The 15,651-nt window shown below is 44.8% G+C and overlaps 3 protein-coding genes across 3 annotated transcripts; 2 read left to right on the top strand and 1 right to left on the bottom strand.

Moving 5' to 3' along the window:
• Positions 1-368: 368 nt before the first annotated feature.
• On the bottom strand, positions 369-2,063 carry MELLADRAFT_52674 (uncharacterized protein; the record flags this gene model as incomplete). Its single annotated transcript, XM_007410559.1, has 7 exons — positions 369-525; positions 623-675; positions 775-832; positions 956-989; positions 1,119-1,482; positions 1,606-1,684; positions 1,978-2,063. 7 exons carry the CDS (start codon positions 2,061-2,063, stop codon positions 369-371), a joined length of 831 nt encoding a protein of 276 aa, XP_007410621.1.
• A 1,171-nt stretch (positions 2,064-3,234) lies between these two features.
• MELLADRAFT_87460 (uncharacterized protein) lies at positions 3,235-7,453 on the top strand (the record flags this gene model as incomplete). The annotated part of the gene is made up of 13 exons (XM_007410702.1): positions 3,235-3,420; positions 3,485-3,832; positions 3,889-4,230; positions 4,310-4,474; positions 4,530-4,913; positions 4,986-5,364; positions 5,718-5,761; positions 5,870-5,907; positions 5,975-5,999; positions 6,077-6,362; positions 6,440-6,639; positions 6,727-7,226; positions 7,309-7,453. The coding sequence occupies 13 exons, from the start codon at positions 3,235-3,237 to the stop codon at positions 7,451-7,453; spliced, it is 3,042 nt and encodes a 1,013-aa protein (XP_007410764.1).
• A 3,539-nt stretch (positions 7,454-10,992) lies between these two features.
• MELLADRAFT_124159 (uncharacterized protein) lies at positions 10,993-11,747 on the top strand (the record flags this gene model as incomplete). Its single annotated transcript, XM_007410703.1, has 5 exons — positions 10,993-11,107; positions 11,203-11,271; positions 11,360-11,491; positions 11,590-11,655; positions 11,722-11,747. The coding sequence occupies 5 exons, from the start codon at positions 10,993-10,995 to the stop codon at positions 11,745-11,747; spliced, it is 408 nt and encodes a 135-aa protein (XP_007410765.1).
• Positions 11,748-15,651: the final 3,904 nt, after the last annotated feature.

Raw genomic sequence — 15,651 nt, 5'->3', positions numbered from 1 at the left:
ATAAACACTTTCGATATCATCCAAGTCAACTATAGTAGTAATCTCAAGATGAATAAGAGATAATTTGAAAAAGCTTGACTGGTTTTTCAGTTTGCTTACAAATAAATAAGACAAGAGTAAAAAAGCCACATATCATAATGATTTGGATAATAGGTCGAAAGAAAAAACAAAACATCAAACTCAAGGGGAAAAACAACAAGATAAAGTATCCAAGATTTGATTTGTTGAAACATTAACACAGTCAAACAAACAATCCCTATAAATAAGGGATACATAATTTAAAGGGATACATACCTACCTAACGATCTCGAGAACTACACAAAAGTCAAAACCTCACACCCAAGTTGTGTTATTTAAATGAAGACAGTTCAATGTAGACCACCAGATAAGATGACATCTTGACCCGTAAGATAACCAGTTTTAACAAACATGATCATCACATTTGAAACTTCACTTGGATCTCCTAATCTACCTAATGGAATTGTAGAAGCCAATTTTAATCCTAAATCATCTTGATCATTAGAGCTTCCATTCAAGGTACTACCAAACAAACACCATCAAAATCTTATACAACCTAGATTGTTTTTGATCAGAGTTGTTGGAAAAAAGCGGAGAAGCTTACTCTGATTTGGGAGATGGGACCATTCCTGTTGATCCGATCATTGCGGGTGATACCTATATCACAGGTTCATATCCAAGTCATCAAAAATGCAATGTTAGTAAACTCATCTAGGGGAATTCATTTGAAACAAAGGAAAAAGGAGGATTGCATACGATGTTCACAGTAATATTATCAGGTGCTAAAACTCTGGATAGATTTAAACCCATTGATCTGTTTAACCAAGAGATGTGACCATATTTGATTAAATCAGTCAAGGAAAACATCTTGGATTGATATTCAAACATCTAAAGAGGTTTCTATTTTCTTCAAAGTTTGGTTTTGATTTTGACTTACGTTAAAGCACCTTTACTAGCAGCATAATGACAACCTTTGAAAATCGTCCAAAAACATACCAACGACCCCCCAAAAAAAAGAAATCAAAGATCAATGTTATGCAAAGGTTTTCAAATCCATCGTATGAAGGATTGCAAAAAAAAAAGAAAAAGAAAGAGTTTACCATTAATCCCACCACCTTTACTTGAAATACTACTAATCAAAACGATTCTTCCCCATTTTGCTTTTCTCATCTTTCCAATTGAATCATCTAAAGAATCTTTAATTAAAATAAATTGACTTTTACTATTGACTTCTAATGTATCGATCCAATCTTGAATTTCAATGTTTTGAATATCTCGTATCCGTCTACCTAATCCAGCATTTAAAATTAAAATCGAAATTGATGAATGTTTTGAATTTTCTTTCATGATGGATTTCATCAAGCTTTGGGTTGAGGTTTGGTCCTTGAGATCTGCTTGATGTAGTGTGAAGGTTTGGTTTGGGTATTGAGTTTTTAATTCATTGACTAATTTTTGGGTTGAATCCTTTAAAAGAAACACATTGAAATCGATCAACTTATATCAGCTTATATCCGTTTGGCTAAAAACAATCATTGGAGATCTTTTGATTGAGTTCTGTTAAAGCTACTTTATCTTTTTTGAACTTACTTGATTCGAACAATAATGTAAGGCTACATCACAACCTTCTTTTGCTAAAGCTTTAGCACAAGCAGCTCCGATTCCACCGCTGAAGATAATCATGAGATTCGATCCAAGAATGAGGGCGGAAAAGTTAACGAATCAAAGGTCAGTGACTCCATTTTCACTCCAACGAGGTGGGATATAGATATCTGGTTTCCAACACTTTTTCACGCCTTTGACTATGTATCCCTCGAGATCAATGAGACACTAAAAAGGTTTGTACATGACTTCAAAGTAGGTGTAAAGGATATATAGGTCCTTTAGACAAAGTATGATAATAAACACTTGTGATCGAATGAAGGATCTGATATCAAAGGAAATCTCGTGAAAACCCTTTACCTGGCACCAGTCACCAATGCAAGTCTACCGATCAAATCATTATCGAGAGTTCGAAGTTGAAAATTAGAAGAAGAAGTTTCAGTCATCTTGTTCAAAAAAATCGTATTTAAATTTCTTTATTCTGATTCTTATTCTTAGATGGGTTCGATTGATTTGGGTCAAGAAGTTTGAGAAAACAAGTTGAAGGTTCGATTTTATATGGTCAAGAGACTCAAATCTTAAAATCCGATGACTAATCCAATCAAACTGCGCATCTGCTCAAAGTATTTACAAACAGAAAACATAAATAGAACTTTCAGATGAGTTTTGGGATCTCCTCTTCATCAACTTTCAAGTTGATGTTGGACTGACGAGACACATCAGCAGATTGGAACAACATATGGATCAAATCTGGGTCTCCTTTTTGGCCTTACGGTCTTGGTCATGAAGACTTAGAAGGCATGTCAAGGGTCTTCACGAAACACTGACGAATCCAGAGCGGTTTAAATTCTTTCTTGTTCTTTCCTGAATACATCAATCCGTAGGGGGTGCCGATGTATTAAGGGGTCTTGATCAAAGCATCCTCATCTTCAACTCAAGTCTCACAGTAAACTTATCAAAGTCAGAATGAAATCAGCCTGAGCCCCGGACCAGCCCCCCGATCGGGGACCCGACGGGGTCCCCGATAGGTCCGGGATTCGGGCGGAGGTTCTAGAACCCCCGATGATCGGGGATCCCCGCGAGTCGGGTGTCGGGCGTAGAAATGAAAAAAATACTATCCGCCGGGTACCCGACGAGTAAAAAAAGTAGTTAAAACACTCCATCACAGGTAAAAACTACCTAGTCCATGGTCAGGGGAGGCCCTACCAAGCACATGGGAACCTTGCCAGCACTGCCATGGCTGTGATGTGAGGCCCTGAGTGCAATTTAAACATCAATTGAACATGTTTTTTCGACCTATTTGGCATCCATATCGATGGGAACATCGGACAATCGGGAGGACCAAACATGTGAGTGTCAGCCGCTAACACTCACACCCACCCACACCTTTCACCGGTCCCCACATACCTTTCCCTCAGGGTGAAATATTACCCCCAACATTACCACCCCCTTTCCCACGCGACACATCTCTACAGACATCTTCCACAACCCGGCCCTTGTTTGGCGGACATCCTCGAGTATCCGCATACTCGAAGAGACGCGACTGACCCACCCCCCGCTTAATCCAACCCACCACCGCGATACTATCCAAACCAACCATCGATATCTTTTGTCGTCATGGACGGGCAAGACGACAATCGATACCTCAAGTCAACTTTTCTACGCCTTAACCCCTCCAAAATCATCAAGCCTCCAACAAAAGCTTTCGATTTGGTAGGATTTGCCTGCCCTCCATGTCTCGCCCTTGGAGTCATGACACCTCTGAAGTACATCTGTTTCAAAAATCAAGCGTGGACCGTGGCGGTAGGTCAATTCTTTTATCAGCTTGGAACTTAACGGGTGGTAACTGATATCATCTAATTACCAGTGTGGGCTCCCTCTACCGCCCCAGCTGCCAAGTCAACCTAAGCCCAGAGGACACTTTTATCGGACGTGGGCAGTTCCCCAGCTCACTTACGAGATCGCAATGACCAACTCCAGGCGTTGGCCCGTGGTTCCTTTCGCTCATCCATTCCCAGTCCAGGGCCCACCTGGCCCAAATGCTACCCCCAGTCAAAGGCTACTCAATCAGCTACTTGGTCCTGCACCCGCCTCCAGTTCAACGAAGACGGATCATGGACTCATTTGCAACGGGGTTGAGGGCAAGACTGCCTCTCATCAAATGGGCGAACGTCGTAAAGGGAACTCGCAATGCTTTTACAAAGCATGTGTCTCTGTAAGTAGCTCTCACATTGATCTTTTGGCACGGCTGACACTTCTTTTTTTCCGTAGTGTTGTCAAACCCACGGTGTTCACAAATGCACGGCCAAACGTCACAACCACAACAAACCTGCCATGTCCCCGGAGCCTGTTGCTTCCGATCTGCCTCACCATGTCATGAATTGCACCTCTAAGCAACCACGACCAGCGACCTCACGGCCTCAATCACAAGCTACTCACAACAAACTGCCTCACCAGAGCGTGCAGACCGGAGGCCTAATTGCTCACGATTGCACCACTCAACAGCTAGCCAGATTTATTGATTTACGTTCCAAGCGAGATCATGAAATGTCGACCAACAAGCAAATCGAGATTAACAAGAAGAACGTAGTCAATGTCATTGCATGGCTCAAGGTAAGTTATCAAAATTTCCGGCTACTGTTGGGAACCCGCTGATTAGATTGATCCCTTTATAATCACCCAAACCTCCTAGGCGGACAAAGATCCACGTTTAATTACCTTTCTCGCGCCAAAGTGGCCGGCTTTCTCCCTAGAGCAGTGTTTGCCATTGGTAGAAGATGCTGCAGTTGCCGAAGCGCTCTCTGTGGGACATTGGTCATGCACGCTGCATCTATGGTGCTCAAAGTTTAAAGGATGGGTGAGTGGTCCCATGCGTTGATACTCAAGAATGCTGCTGACTCAAGTTTTTCCAGCGTGACCTTCCCATCCACCTACCTGAACGCCTGCCCGCTCATCATCCACACAGCATTTTTGTCAAACTTCAGGGGATTGACACGGCTCAATGCCACCGCCTCGATTGGTTCCTCTACACCACATACGCGGGTGATGACCCTACTCCTACTCTGTCAACCTCTACCAGTCCCTCTCGCCGCTGTCTGGCTGGACCCAGTGGATCTACGGCAGATAAAACTCCTCGCGTGGAAGATAACACTCCTCATGTGGAAGATGGAGACAGAAAAAGGGAAATCATCTTCGTCGGCGAATCGACCTCACAACCAGGCCGGCCACCAGCTCCCATTTCAGCTCAACCAGGTCCATGTCCATCTAGCCCAGCTTCTGTCGCTTCCAAAAAAAAAGTAAGCTCTCTCTCGTGATGGGCAATTAGATCAAGAATTGCAGTAGCTTACCATAGGTGCCACATTTCGCAGGAACAGTATAATGAAGTCCATCAACAAGCATGTTGGCCAAACCTTGAGGCACCTATGCGCGATTTGGAGGACTGGATCAACCTGACCTCGACGGGGTTAGATAGGATGCAAGCTTGGAAAGTGGCCTTTGGCGACTTTTTTCTACGAATGGAAAGCACAATCCATCGCTATGGTCGGTGGATTTGCAAGCTGGTTAAAGATAACAAACTAGGCCCATGGGAAGCGGAGCAGCACGCTGCCGGCAAGGACGTCACCATCCTTGCAGCGCGAAACCACTTCCACCGTGAGTTTGCCGGATCATCAAAAAACGAAGAAAAGCAAGCTTCGGTCACTGAACACACTGAAGAGACTGGACAATCCACGAAAAAAAGGAAAAGGGGTGAATAAACTTTATAAATTTCTTTGAAAGTGTCTTCCTATTGGTTTGGACTGACCCCAATTTGTACCCTCTGTTCCATCTGTATCATATGTTCTGTTCCCCTTGTAGTGACCCCCTTGATCTCTTTCCAAAACTCATGTGCGTGGGTAGTCGCGCTTCGCCCGGACTTTTTGCAACCGAGACGCCTGGCACAAGAGTGGCGGAAGATAACATGTAGCTGGAGTAGGTGTGGTGAAGCCATGATGTGGCATATCATTTGTAATTTACATTAATTACATTAATTATTAATACATCAATTATTTTAATATTAATTCTTTGTTGCCTTCAGCCTTACCTTCATGCTGAATGTTCAGGGCATTCTCAAAGTACATACGCATTTAGTCCTGTCAGAGATGTTGTGAGTGAGACCAGACATTTGGAAAGATTTTTCTTTGAGGGGCTATTCTTCATTTGGCCTCTCTTCAATTGAAGGGGTCTTAGATTGTACAAAGCTTGCGCGTTATAGTCGACTAATTTAATCTCTGCCCCTTGCTTGCGAGATGAGTGTGTCTTCAGCTTTCCGCTTCGTGGGCACTTATCCCTCAGACTTTATTTCCTTCGCGCTTCAAAGTCATCGCTCAACTTTCAAACTTAAAGTAAGTCCTCGACACGTTTTGCTTCACCGGTATAGTACGCGCGTACTAATACTAACACCTTTCCTTGGCCGTTCAAGGCAAGGGCAATGGCTACTCACGTTGTTTCAATCTTTGTCCGTATGATGAATAACCGGGAGAAAGTTTTAAGCAGGGTAGTAGAGCCTAACCAGAGCCATCCCGCGAGGATGTTGGTTGTTACCAATACCGGCGGGAACAACAATACGACCTGCACTACCCTGGAACCAGATCGATCTGAAAGTATATTTGTCCGTATGATGAACCGCCGGGAGAAAGCTGAGCCAAAGAAGACCATAGTAGATTTAGATTTGCACAAGATGACGTTGCACTCACTTATTGGAATGGGTATGTCGATTGAGAACAAATACATTACATTGTTTCTGTGGTTGCTGACATTCAGTCTGAAACCCTCTATCTGTCAGCAAATTTCGCGTTATCAAAAGACGTCATAGCACAATTCGACACCCTCCACTTAGGCAATGTTACTCTGCCCATCCTTGAGTTCAACCCAGCTACTCCAATGTGCGATGCGAATGTCACCATGCTTGTGCTTACATGTGATCAAGGCGGTGAACCCGGATTCAAAAGTCGTACGGCTAAGCTCACTGTCACAAAGAAACTAGTTGATCGATGGGATTTTCGTTCCACGTATGAAGCCAGTCTGGCATGTGACAACTGCAAGATCCCTCTGGGTGTACGATTCTTCTAGGACAGCCCCCGCAAATTATCAGTGTACACGGGAATTGCACAGTCAAACTTGCATATTGCGATTAGCCTTGCTCGGTTTTGCAAACACCTGACCAATCTTTTGCAACCACATGATTTCACCGCTGACAAACGCGTCGTAATTCAGGGGTTGCAAGTAGGTTTCTTTTCTCTTGTACTACGGTTGGAAGATGTCGCTCAGTGGGCTCTACTACAGTTTCAGGAAAACATGGTTGGGATACTCCAGCCCCCGAACACACCGCCAGCTGCCCACCCGCATCTTGAATGCTTCACCGCGGAAGAGTTACTGTGCGATCCACGTGAAAAGTACAGCTCAGAAACTTCTTTCAAGGGTCCACCCCGAGAGCACGTAGGATGTCCTGTCCGTTTGTTACTTGAGGCATTCTCGCATTGGTCTTACGAAGCCAGCAATCGGAGTAGTGTTATTTGTGGTTTCCAGGGTGTAGGGACTATCATTACCGAAGCTGTTATTCATGATGTGGAGTGAGTAAACTTATGTTACTCTAGAATAGAATATTTGTTAAAGATTTGGACTGATAAGGCTAGCATCATCTATTGGTTACAGGCGAAGATGGACCATAGGAAACCTTGGGGTCTCATGGGTTGACTATTTCCCCAAGCAGCACGTATGCAGAAAGTTTTGTCACAAGCAGGGTATTGCTTTTCCAAAGCTTGCCCCTAAACCCATTGTGTCGGAGGAGGACTGGTGAATTGGAAGAACTTGTCATTTATGATTTAAATTGCTGTAATTCAAATCAATTTGTTTTATTTGACATTCACAACTTTCCAATCCAATCAATTCGATGTTCTGCACCAAAACTTTGAATTTTGACTTGCACTTGTAAATGTGAAAACTTTTCCTGCAGCACACCATTTTAAGAGGGAGGATACAATGTACATACACGAGATGGATGATCATTGAAGAGATGGAAATCAAAATAATACAACTTTAGAAAACCATATCTCCTAACAAAGTAATTGAGTCCCGCTTCGATAGCCTGCGAATCATCCAGTTATTCCTTCGTTCAACCATCTCCTCCATAAAAAAATTGAAGCGGACAGCGGACATGTTGCGCGCCATTTAAGCGAAACCGCCATACCATACGTTTGTCATCTCAGCGGCAGATGAGTTGAAAATCCATCTACCCCCTTCATCTTGGAGTTCAGGGAAGAGTTTAGGGTCGGTGTAGTGCTGGCAGAACTCATCGGTGGACTTGTGGCCACGGAAATGGAAGGGATCGACAGGAAAAACCGTCTTCTTGAATGGATCCCAGTCTTCTTCTTCTCCGTGGTAGATGTGATTTACCAGCTTACAAGCGCTGTCATAGAAGCACACTTGAGGCATTTGTTTTGGGAAAGTACGTAGGAGGAATGCCTGGAAATCAAATGAATGTCAGTCAGTAAATGATTATAACCTGTTTGAATGGATATACGAACTCGAACAGCACTCAAGCTCTCCGAGTGGAAGAACGTCTCTCTTCCCAATATGACTCCACAAGTGCCAACTACAAGCTGGTCGTTGTGCGTTCGCTTGCGAGAAAGACAAGTTCTTTTGCCGTTCTTTTTCGGGGCGTCTTCGCCCTCGCGGGCCTGCTCGTGTTCCCTTTCATCTTCATCTGCTTGTTGGACGTCTTCAAGATCCACCATTTCCGCAGTATCCCAATGTTGATGGACAGTGGGGTCGGAAGGCCGATTGGAACCGGGTCTGTTGAGCATTGAGGTGAGTGCAAAGTTTCCAGTAACACGTCTTTTAAATTTTTTATATGCAATGATATGGTCTTCAATATCACATGTTGCAGTTCCGTTGACTGCCTCTTTCACACAAGGCTGGGCTAGGCAGAGGCGACCAAGCCTTTTTTGGTGGTCCGAGCAGAAACGGTCATTGACTCGAGTAAGTGGGGAGGTGCAAGGGCCTTTTGGGGGTTCCAAACTGTCAGTGATGGCCAGGTCGCGAAGCTGTTCCAGCGTGGCAGAGCATCTCCAGTGTCCGATAGTTATACCATTGGTCACCACGGCACGGATATCTAAGGGAAAAAAATTGGTTTATCAGTCAGTGTGGTCCGTCAAACTTCAACGAACAATCTGAGGTAAGACAGACATGCAATTTTGGGTTTGTCTCCATCTGTCTCCGCCGTCTTCGCGGAGAGTCGCACACATGCCGAGCACACGTGATTGCGGTGCTTCGTGCCTTCAAGCGCTATCCATTCTAAAACCGTTTTCATCGCGTCGTGATAGCGGTTTTCGCCGTGGCGAGAAGAGTCCACACGAACATTAGTGTGGGCCGAGTTGGCTTGCTGGAGAAGACTGTGAATGTCCAATCCGTCGGTGCAGGTGGATTCCGACATAAAGGGCTAGACTTTTGGTGCACCTTCTAGCGCAGGGATAGGAATCTCGTCGACGAAGCTCTGATTGAACCAATTGGCCAGGTTGAAGTGGGAGATGCTGAGGAAGGGGAAGGAACCATTGATCATGTCAACAAACAACGGGATAAGGGGTCAAATGCAAACAAAGGCAACGGGCACCTACTGAGCAAGCGATTGACCGGTACGAAAAAACTCGGCCAATCGATGAGTCATGAAGAAGTGGCAAGAGACTTGGTAGGTCTCTTGATTGCGGCCGTCCATCGCAGAATAGTAAGTCCGAATGCTGTCGGAACCGGAGGAGTAATAGCTGGGTCGATAATATGTATTGCAATCTGTTTGTAGGGTAGCAGACATGATTTGAGTTGTTAGTGTCCAATCGCATACAGTACAGATGTAATGGAGGGACAGCTTGCTTGGACATTTCATCGTGAAAATTTTGGCCAAGTGGACGCCATCAATGTCATAGAGGTAACCATTTATTTGAGAGCGATGTTGCAGGTTGACAGTGGGGGTGGAACAAGAGGTGGTGCAGACCAAACAATGCTTGATGGGCGGGGAAAGGAACACTTCGGGGATCCGAGGTGTTAAATTTTCCTGAGGGCCGTGTTTTTGGATGAGAAGAGCCGGTTGAATTCTTGTGTCGGGTAACATTGGGAAAACAATTTCCCACAGACGGCAGCAGTGGTGATGAGGTAGGGATAGACGCAAAGCCGTGCGTAGAAAGGGTACGATGTCTTCGGCACTTTTGAGTGACAAGTTCCAGGCTCCGTCTGAGCGAGCGTAGACTTTGGCGGCGAGGGTTGTAAAACGAATAACATCTGATAGGTCTAATGTCGTAAGAAGTTCTGGGGTCGCCAATGAGAGCTTTTCGACGAATGACTTGAGCAGCATGGTGAAAGGTGATGGATGAAGAGTGTTGCCAAGGGTAAGCGGCAGGTGACTGGATGGTGCTGAGCTGCATATCCGGCAAAGGTTCGGGTGCTCAATTTTGGGCAGTACATATTCGGGTAGGGACTGGTGAAATTGAGAAGTTGATGTCACCAGTAATTTTTCGGGATGGCAAGGGTGGTTACATGTTGGCGTGGCGAAGGTTGACATAGTGCTTAAAGCCATGCATGATGGCTTTAGTGTGGTGGTGAGTGTCAGCGCAGTCCCACCTGGCCTGACACTTGCTGCGTTCCCGAAGGTCCGGATCTCCGATATCGATAAATGACCCGGTCCGGTGTTCAAACCTGGGTGAGGGACCCTTTTTGGTCCAGCCAACGAGTCCCCGGCGGGGAACCCGGTCGGGGTTTGGGCAGACAATTTTTCAAAAAAAACTCGTTCGGAGACCCCCGAACGGGCTTGGGGAGTCTCTCTACCCGTCGGTTCGGGGGCCGGGCGAGCCACTACTCGACGGGTAGCGATTGGGGCTCGGGCTGAGAATGAAACGCATCTTTGTCACCACTCACATCGCCAAACAGTTTCTCGCTGTCCCTAGCTGCCGCCACAGGGACTCCATTTTCAGCTCACACTTTGCGTAAGCTCAACTGGACGCAGCCGCGCAAGAGGGGCTTAGTTAAGCTTACACTTTGCGCGGGATGAAGGAAAAAGAGTTCAGCCCTTGAAGGCCGACTCCACATGTGGACATCACACACCAGAGAAAAAGATACACGTTCTGTACAATGTAGTGAATCGGGAATGTGACTGACCAAAACCTACCAAAACTAAAGTGTCCCGCCGCAAAGAGGGAATGTATCGGATGATAGCCTCATGCTATTGTATATATAAAGCCAAAGGCAGTGTGTGCCTTTCCTGACGAACTCCTTTCTCCCACTCACATCTTGTGTCACACTGCCCAATCGATAGATCTCACCTATCTTTCTTGCTTTTCTCATCAAAAAAAAATGTTGAACCACTCTTTTCTTAAGATCAGTGTGCTAGTCTTTACCTTTTTTGTCAACTCACTCATCGTGTCATCAAAGCTATGGAATTGTATTGGCGAATATACACCACATGGGGGTAAGTTGTCCTTCTGCATTCCTGACGACGTTGGATATATGGTATCATGATTCACCCCACAATCTTGCTGAGCTTGTCTATCTTCTCTTCCTAAGTTTGCGGTCAAACATTAGATACCGGTAATTCTCAAATCACCTGCAAGCCCGGATCGTGTTATAACAGGGGTAGGCCTTTCTTCACCAAACCAACTTGTCTGATGATGGGACTTCTCGATTGAAAACTGATTAGAGAATATCAATTTGATGAACGCAGCTGCAAATACAAAAAATGTTCACATGTATGGCTGTACATGGGAAGACCAACCCGTTCCTGGCCTAAGTCAACAAGATTGCGTAGAATACAATTGGGATTCTACTGGAGCGCAAGATGGTAAAGGTGCTTTCAGTGCGTAGTCCTTTTTTGGTTTACCTTCTTTGCCGTATCTACCTATGTACTTACCTAAGCCTTCTGTACACTTTGACCCTCCGAATCAAATCCCTCAGCTTGCGTCAATCCCCGGGGACATACTTATAGCTGTGAGGTGGACCCAAGTAAAGTAGGATACATCTGTAAGTTTGATCACAAACATTTTAGACAGCCTACTTCATTGACCAGAAAACATTCTTCACTTTCAGCATGTGATGATTGCTACACCCAATAGTTGCTGCAACGTGTTATATCATAATCTTTGACCGTGCCGTGTTCAGTCCATCGTATCAAGATATTGCTTGCAAATACAAATGGAATCCATATGGCAATTTTTACAAATACCCGATCCCCTCTTCTTTCAATGATATACCTAGGCCATAGGTGATGCTCAAGTTGTTCCAAAAATACTCTTTCACATTCATCATGTATTTAAAGCGGTACCCAATCACCCAATCATGATTGACTAGAACAGCTCGTGGACAGTGACACACAAGCCATGCAACTTTACCTTTATTTTTATCCCAACCCCCCTGAGCATTTTAATGCTTTACCGTGGTTTCCCAGTGATACAATCAAGATATCTTCAACCCTGGGCCAGCAACGCGCGTGTTGCGTGTTGCGCTGCGCGGCGTTGCGGTTTTTTGACCCTGTAACGCAGCAAATGTTGCGGCTCTGTGCTGCGCTGTGACCCGGGACGCATCCAGGTTTCCAGATTTTTGTGTTTTTTGGGACCACAACGCACCCCGCATCTGCTGCTGAAAAACCGTATCAGTTGCGGGTGTTGCGGGCCGGGTTCACATTTCTGTGCTATCCCCAATATGGCAAGGATTGCCCCTGGTTGCCGCACCACACCACCACCCAAACAGAGTAATTCACCTCTTTCGATATACGGATCTGGATGGTCTGCACCGTAGTCAACATCAAGCCAGGGGAAGACATGCTAGGGATGGATAGATACGGGATCCGAGTCCAGGTAAGAAATTCCTCCTTCCCTCTCATCCAACCCAATCATTTTTACTTCCTCATCATTTAATCCATTGTAGTTTTTCCATCCCTCCTTGATATCTTTTTGATTTTCCGTAGTTTTTCAATTACCTGACCTTGTTTTTGAATCTCAAAATCTAGTACAAACGTACATCCCACTTCATTTCAACCGATAACTCCTCATTCAACTTTTTCTCAACTTTTTTTAAACACGTCATCAACGATCATACCATCACCATGTCCTCTCAGTCAATCTTGCCATTTAATTCGCATGCACACGATGTCGACAATACACCTTCCTCTTCCAGACCTGCTCGCAAGAGAAAGCAAACCGACTATCCAGGGATGGTCCATCCATCCCCTGACTCCCGTCGCAGAATTGTGATTGATGAAACACCTTCAAAAAAGAAACGTAAAGACAAGAGTTATGAAGTTGATCCAAATATTGACGAAGCAGAATCCGACGCCTCGATTGGCAGCATCCGTTCCAAAGGGAAACACACCAAGAAGACAGCCTCTCAATCCAAGTCTCAAACCTCCTCTAAGTCCAGCAAGAATACCATAACCGAGCCCACACCCACAGATGATGTGAGTTTTTTTCCATCCAATCTTTTCCAAAAGTTATAATGTTTACTGACAAACCTGGTAATACTGCAGCACCTCTCGACGAATGTTACCAAAAGGACCTTACAAGCTGATTCCGACGATGAGGTTGTTGTCGTCGCCAAGAAGCGTAAGGTAGATGAACCAGATAGCGATTTAGGCCAGCTCAGATGCTACTATGGCAAGCCTTTTCATAAAAAGGGTGATGTATGTTTTTATTTATCTTTTACTTTGTATATAAAGAATTCTGACGATTGATTATCTGTCAACTAGGATCGATCAAAGCCGCCTCTTTCTTACCCGTGCAAGTTCTGCAAGAAAGATGAGGACGATCCTGTAAGAGTCAGTTACAGCAACATGACGGGTGCTCTTTGGGTTCACCAAGATGGATCGACTCAAACTGGTCGCTCCGATGTTGGCTGCCCTGGCCGACTCAAAGCTCGAGAGCAGAAGGATCTGGGGGTACCCTTGTCGGTGGCAGAGCGGCGGCTAGCTGAGAAGAAGAAAACTGGACCTCTTGATGGATATGTCAGCACTACCATCGGATCGAAGTTCAGCAATGTCACATTCAACAAGATGGCTAGCATATGGCTCATTCGCCATGCCCTTCCTTGGACACGAGTGGAAGATCCCATGCTGCGGGCCATGGTCTTCTATCTTAGACGCGATGCCAAGCTTTATGGCCATAAATGGGTAGCAGGCGAAGCAAAGATCATCAATGCTTCTCTGAAACGTAATGTTTTTAAGGAACTGAAAGTAAGTCAATATCATTTTCCTCTTGAATCTCTTTTCAAGTTAGATTCTAACTTGAACATAATGTATGAACAACAGCAACTCACCTCTCGATTCAACCTCGTCCACGACGCATGGACCAGCAAAGGGAACCGTCATGGGTTCATAGGAGCTTCGGCCACTTTCATCGATCCGAAGTGGAATTATCATGTACAACATGTCACCCTCAAACTCGTGGCTTGGCATCATCACGGACCATGGCTCGCCGAGCCCATTGTAAACCTCTTGGTCAAGCATGGCATCTTTCAAAAGATAAGGATATTTCACTATTTCTTTATTCCATCAAATGCTCGCTCCAAATTCATTCTTTCTTTTGTTTTTTTTGCGTTTTACATCCTTTGCCAGACGACTGACTCAGGTTTGAACAATAAGACGATGGCGGCCGAGATGCATCAACAATTTTCTTTACAACCGCAGACACAAGGGATCAAGTACCAATGGGACCCAAGCAGCATGCATATATTCTGCTTTTGTCACAAACTTGCGCTAATTGTAAATGCCGGACTAGCTGAACTTGGTGTGAAGGCTCCCCCTCCGGCTAAGGTAAAATCAGCAGCAAGAGGTATATTTCCTACAATTGGTACAATTGAAGAAGTCGACGAAGAAGATGAAGAACAACAACAAAAGTCAGTAGAAGATGAAGATGAATTACCTGAACATAATCTTGATGATTTGGAAGTTACACCAGAAGGTTTAGTGGGTAAAGAGGCAGCTGCAATAGACGATGAGGCAGAGTGGGATGTTGCTGATGCCAAAGACGAGGTCTCACCAGCTGATTCTCTGGAGGAAGAGGTGGCTCCAACCCATCGCCGCGAAGCTAATCATGTGGACTTTATTCTACGCAAGGTGAGGATTGATTTTTCTTTGAAGATATTTAAATACATGTATATATCTAAGCTGATCTATTTATTTCAACTTTGCTTAGGTTGACTTTATCACCCGTCGAATCACTCGGTCAGCTGCCTGGCGTAAGGAGTTCGAGCGAGTCAGTGTCAAGAAGGATTTCAAGGGGTCTCTCATCGCTGGATATGGCATTAGGTGGAACATCAAGTACGAAAGCCGACACAAGGCATGGCTCGCAAGAGATGTAGGTTGACCATTTCTCTCTTTTTCACTTTGAACATCATATGAGTAGCCCAAACTGATTACATGCATACTTCATTAGGTCATTAATCAGTTGTGCAAGGAGGATTTGGACCGAGTACTTGCCGTTGGTCGATGCCCACGCAAGAACGGTAAACCTTATGGTTATTTTCATCAGATGGAAATAACCACTGCTGAGTGGGCTCAGGTGCGACGTATAAATGTGGAACTTGAGGTATGTGTATCTTACTTTAAGTTGTACAACTCGTAATGACAAAATTTCATCCATCTTAGATCTTCCTTGCCACTACTAAGAAGATGGAAGGAGATGGGCCCACTGGATGTATGGTAATACCAGAATACGTTGAGCTTCGTCAAACTTTACAGGATAAAGTGGACAAATTAAGTTCAAGCGACGCTGTGTACCCGATGTTGGCCAAAATGCTTGAGAAGACTCAAGAATACCTCAACGAGGCATTATCCTGCAAGTCACTCATCCTGGCAACATTACTGCATCCTTTTTTTCGACTTAAATTTTTCACCAAGTGGTTTGATGGAAAATCTGGCGCCATCCCCATCAAAGCTGACGGAATTCTGTGCCGTGTTTATTTGGAGTACGAAACAGCTAACCCATCTCGCGGTACTGGTAATTCAAATGAAAATCCTACGGGCAC

This window comes from Melampsora larici-populina (genome assembly GCF_000204055.1).
Source record: "Melampsora larici-populina 98AG31 unplaced genomic scaffold MELLAscaffold_21, whole genome shotgun sequence".
Lineage (NCBI taxonomy): Eukaryota > Fungi > Basidiomycota > Pucciniomycetes > Pucciniales > Melampsoraceae > Melampsora > Melampsora laricis-populina.
The sequence above is the reverse complement of the archived record's forward strand: the minus strand, read 5'-3'. Positions and strand labels throughout refer to the sequence as shown.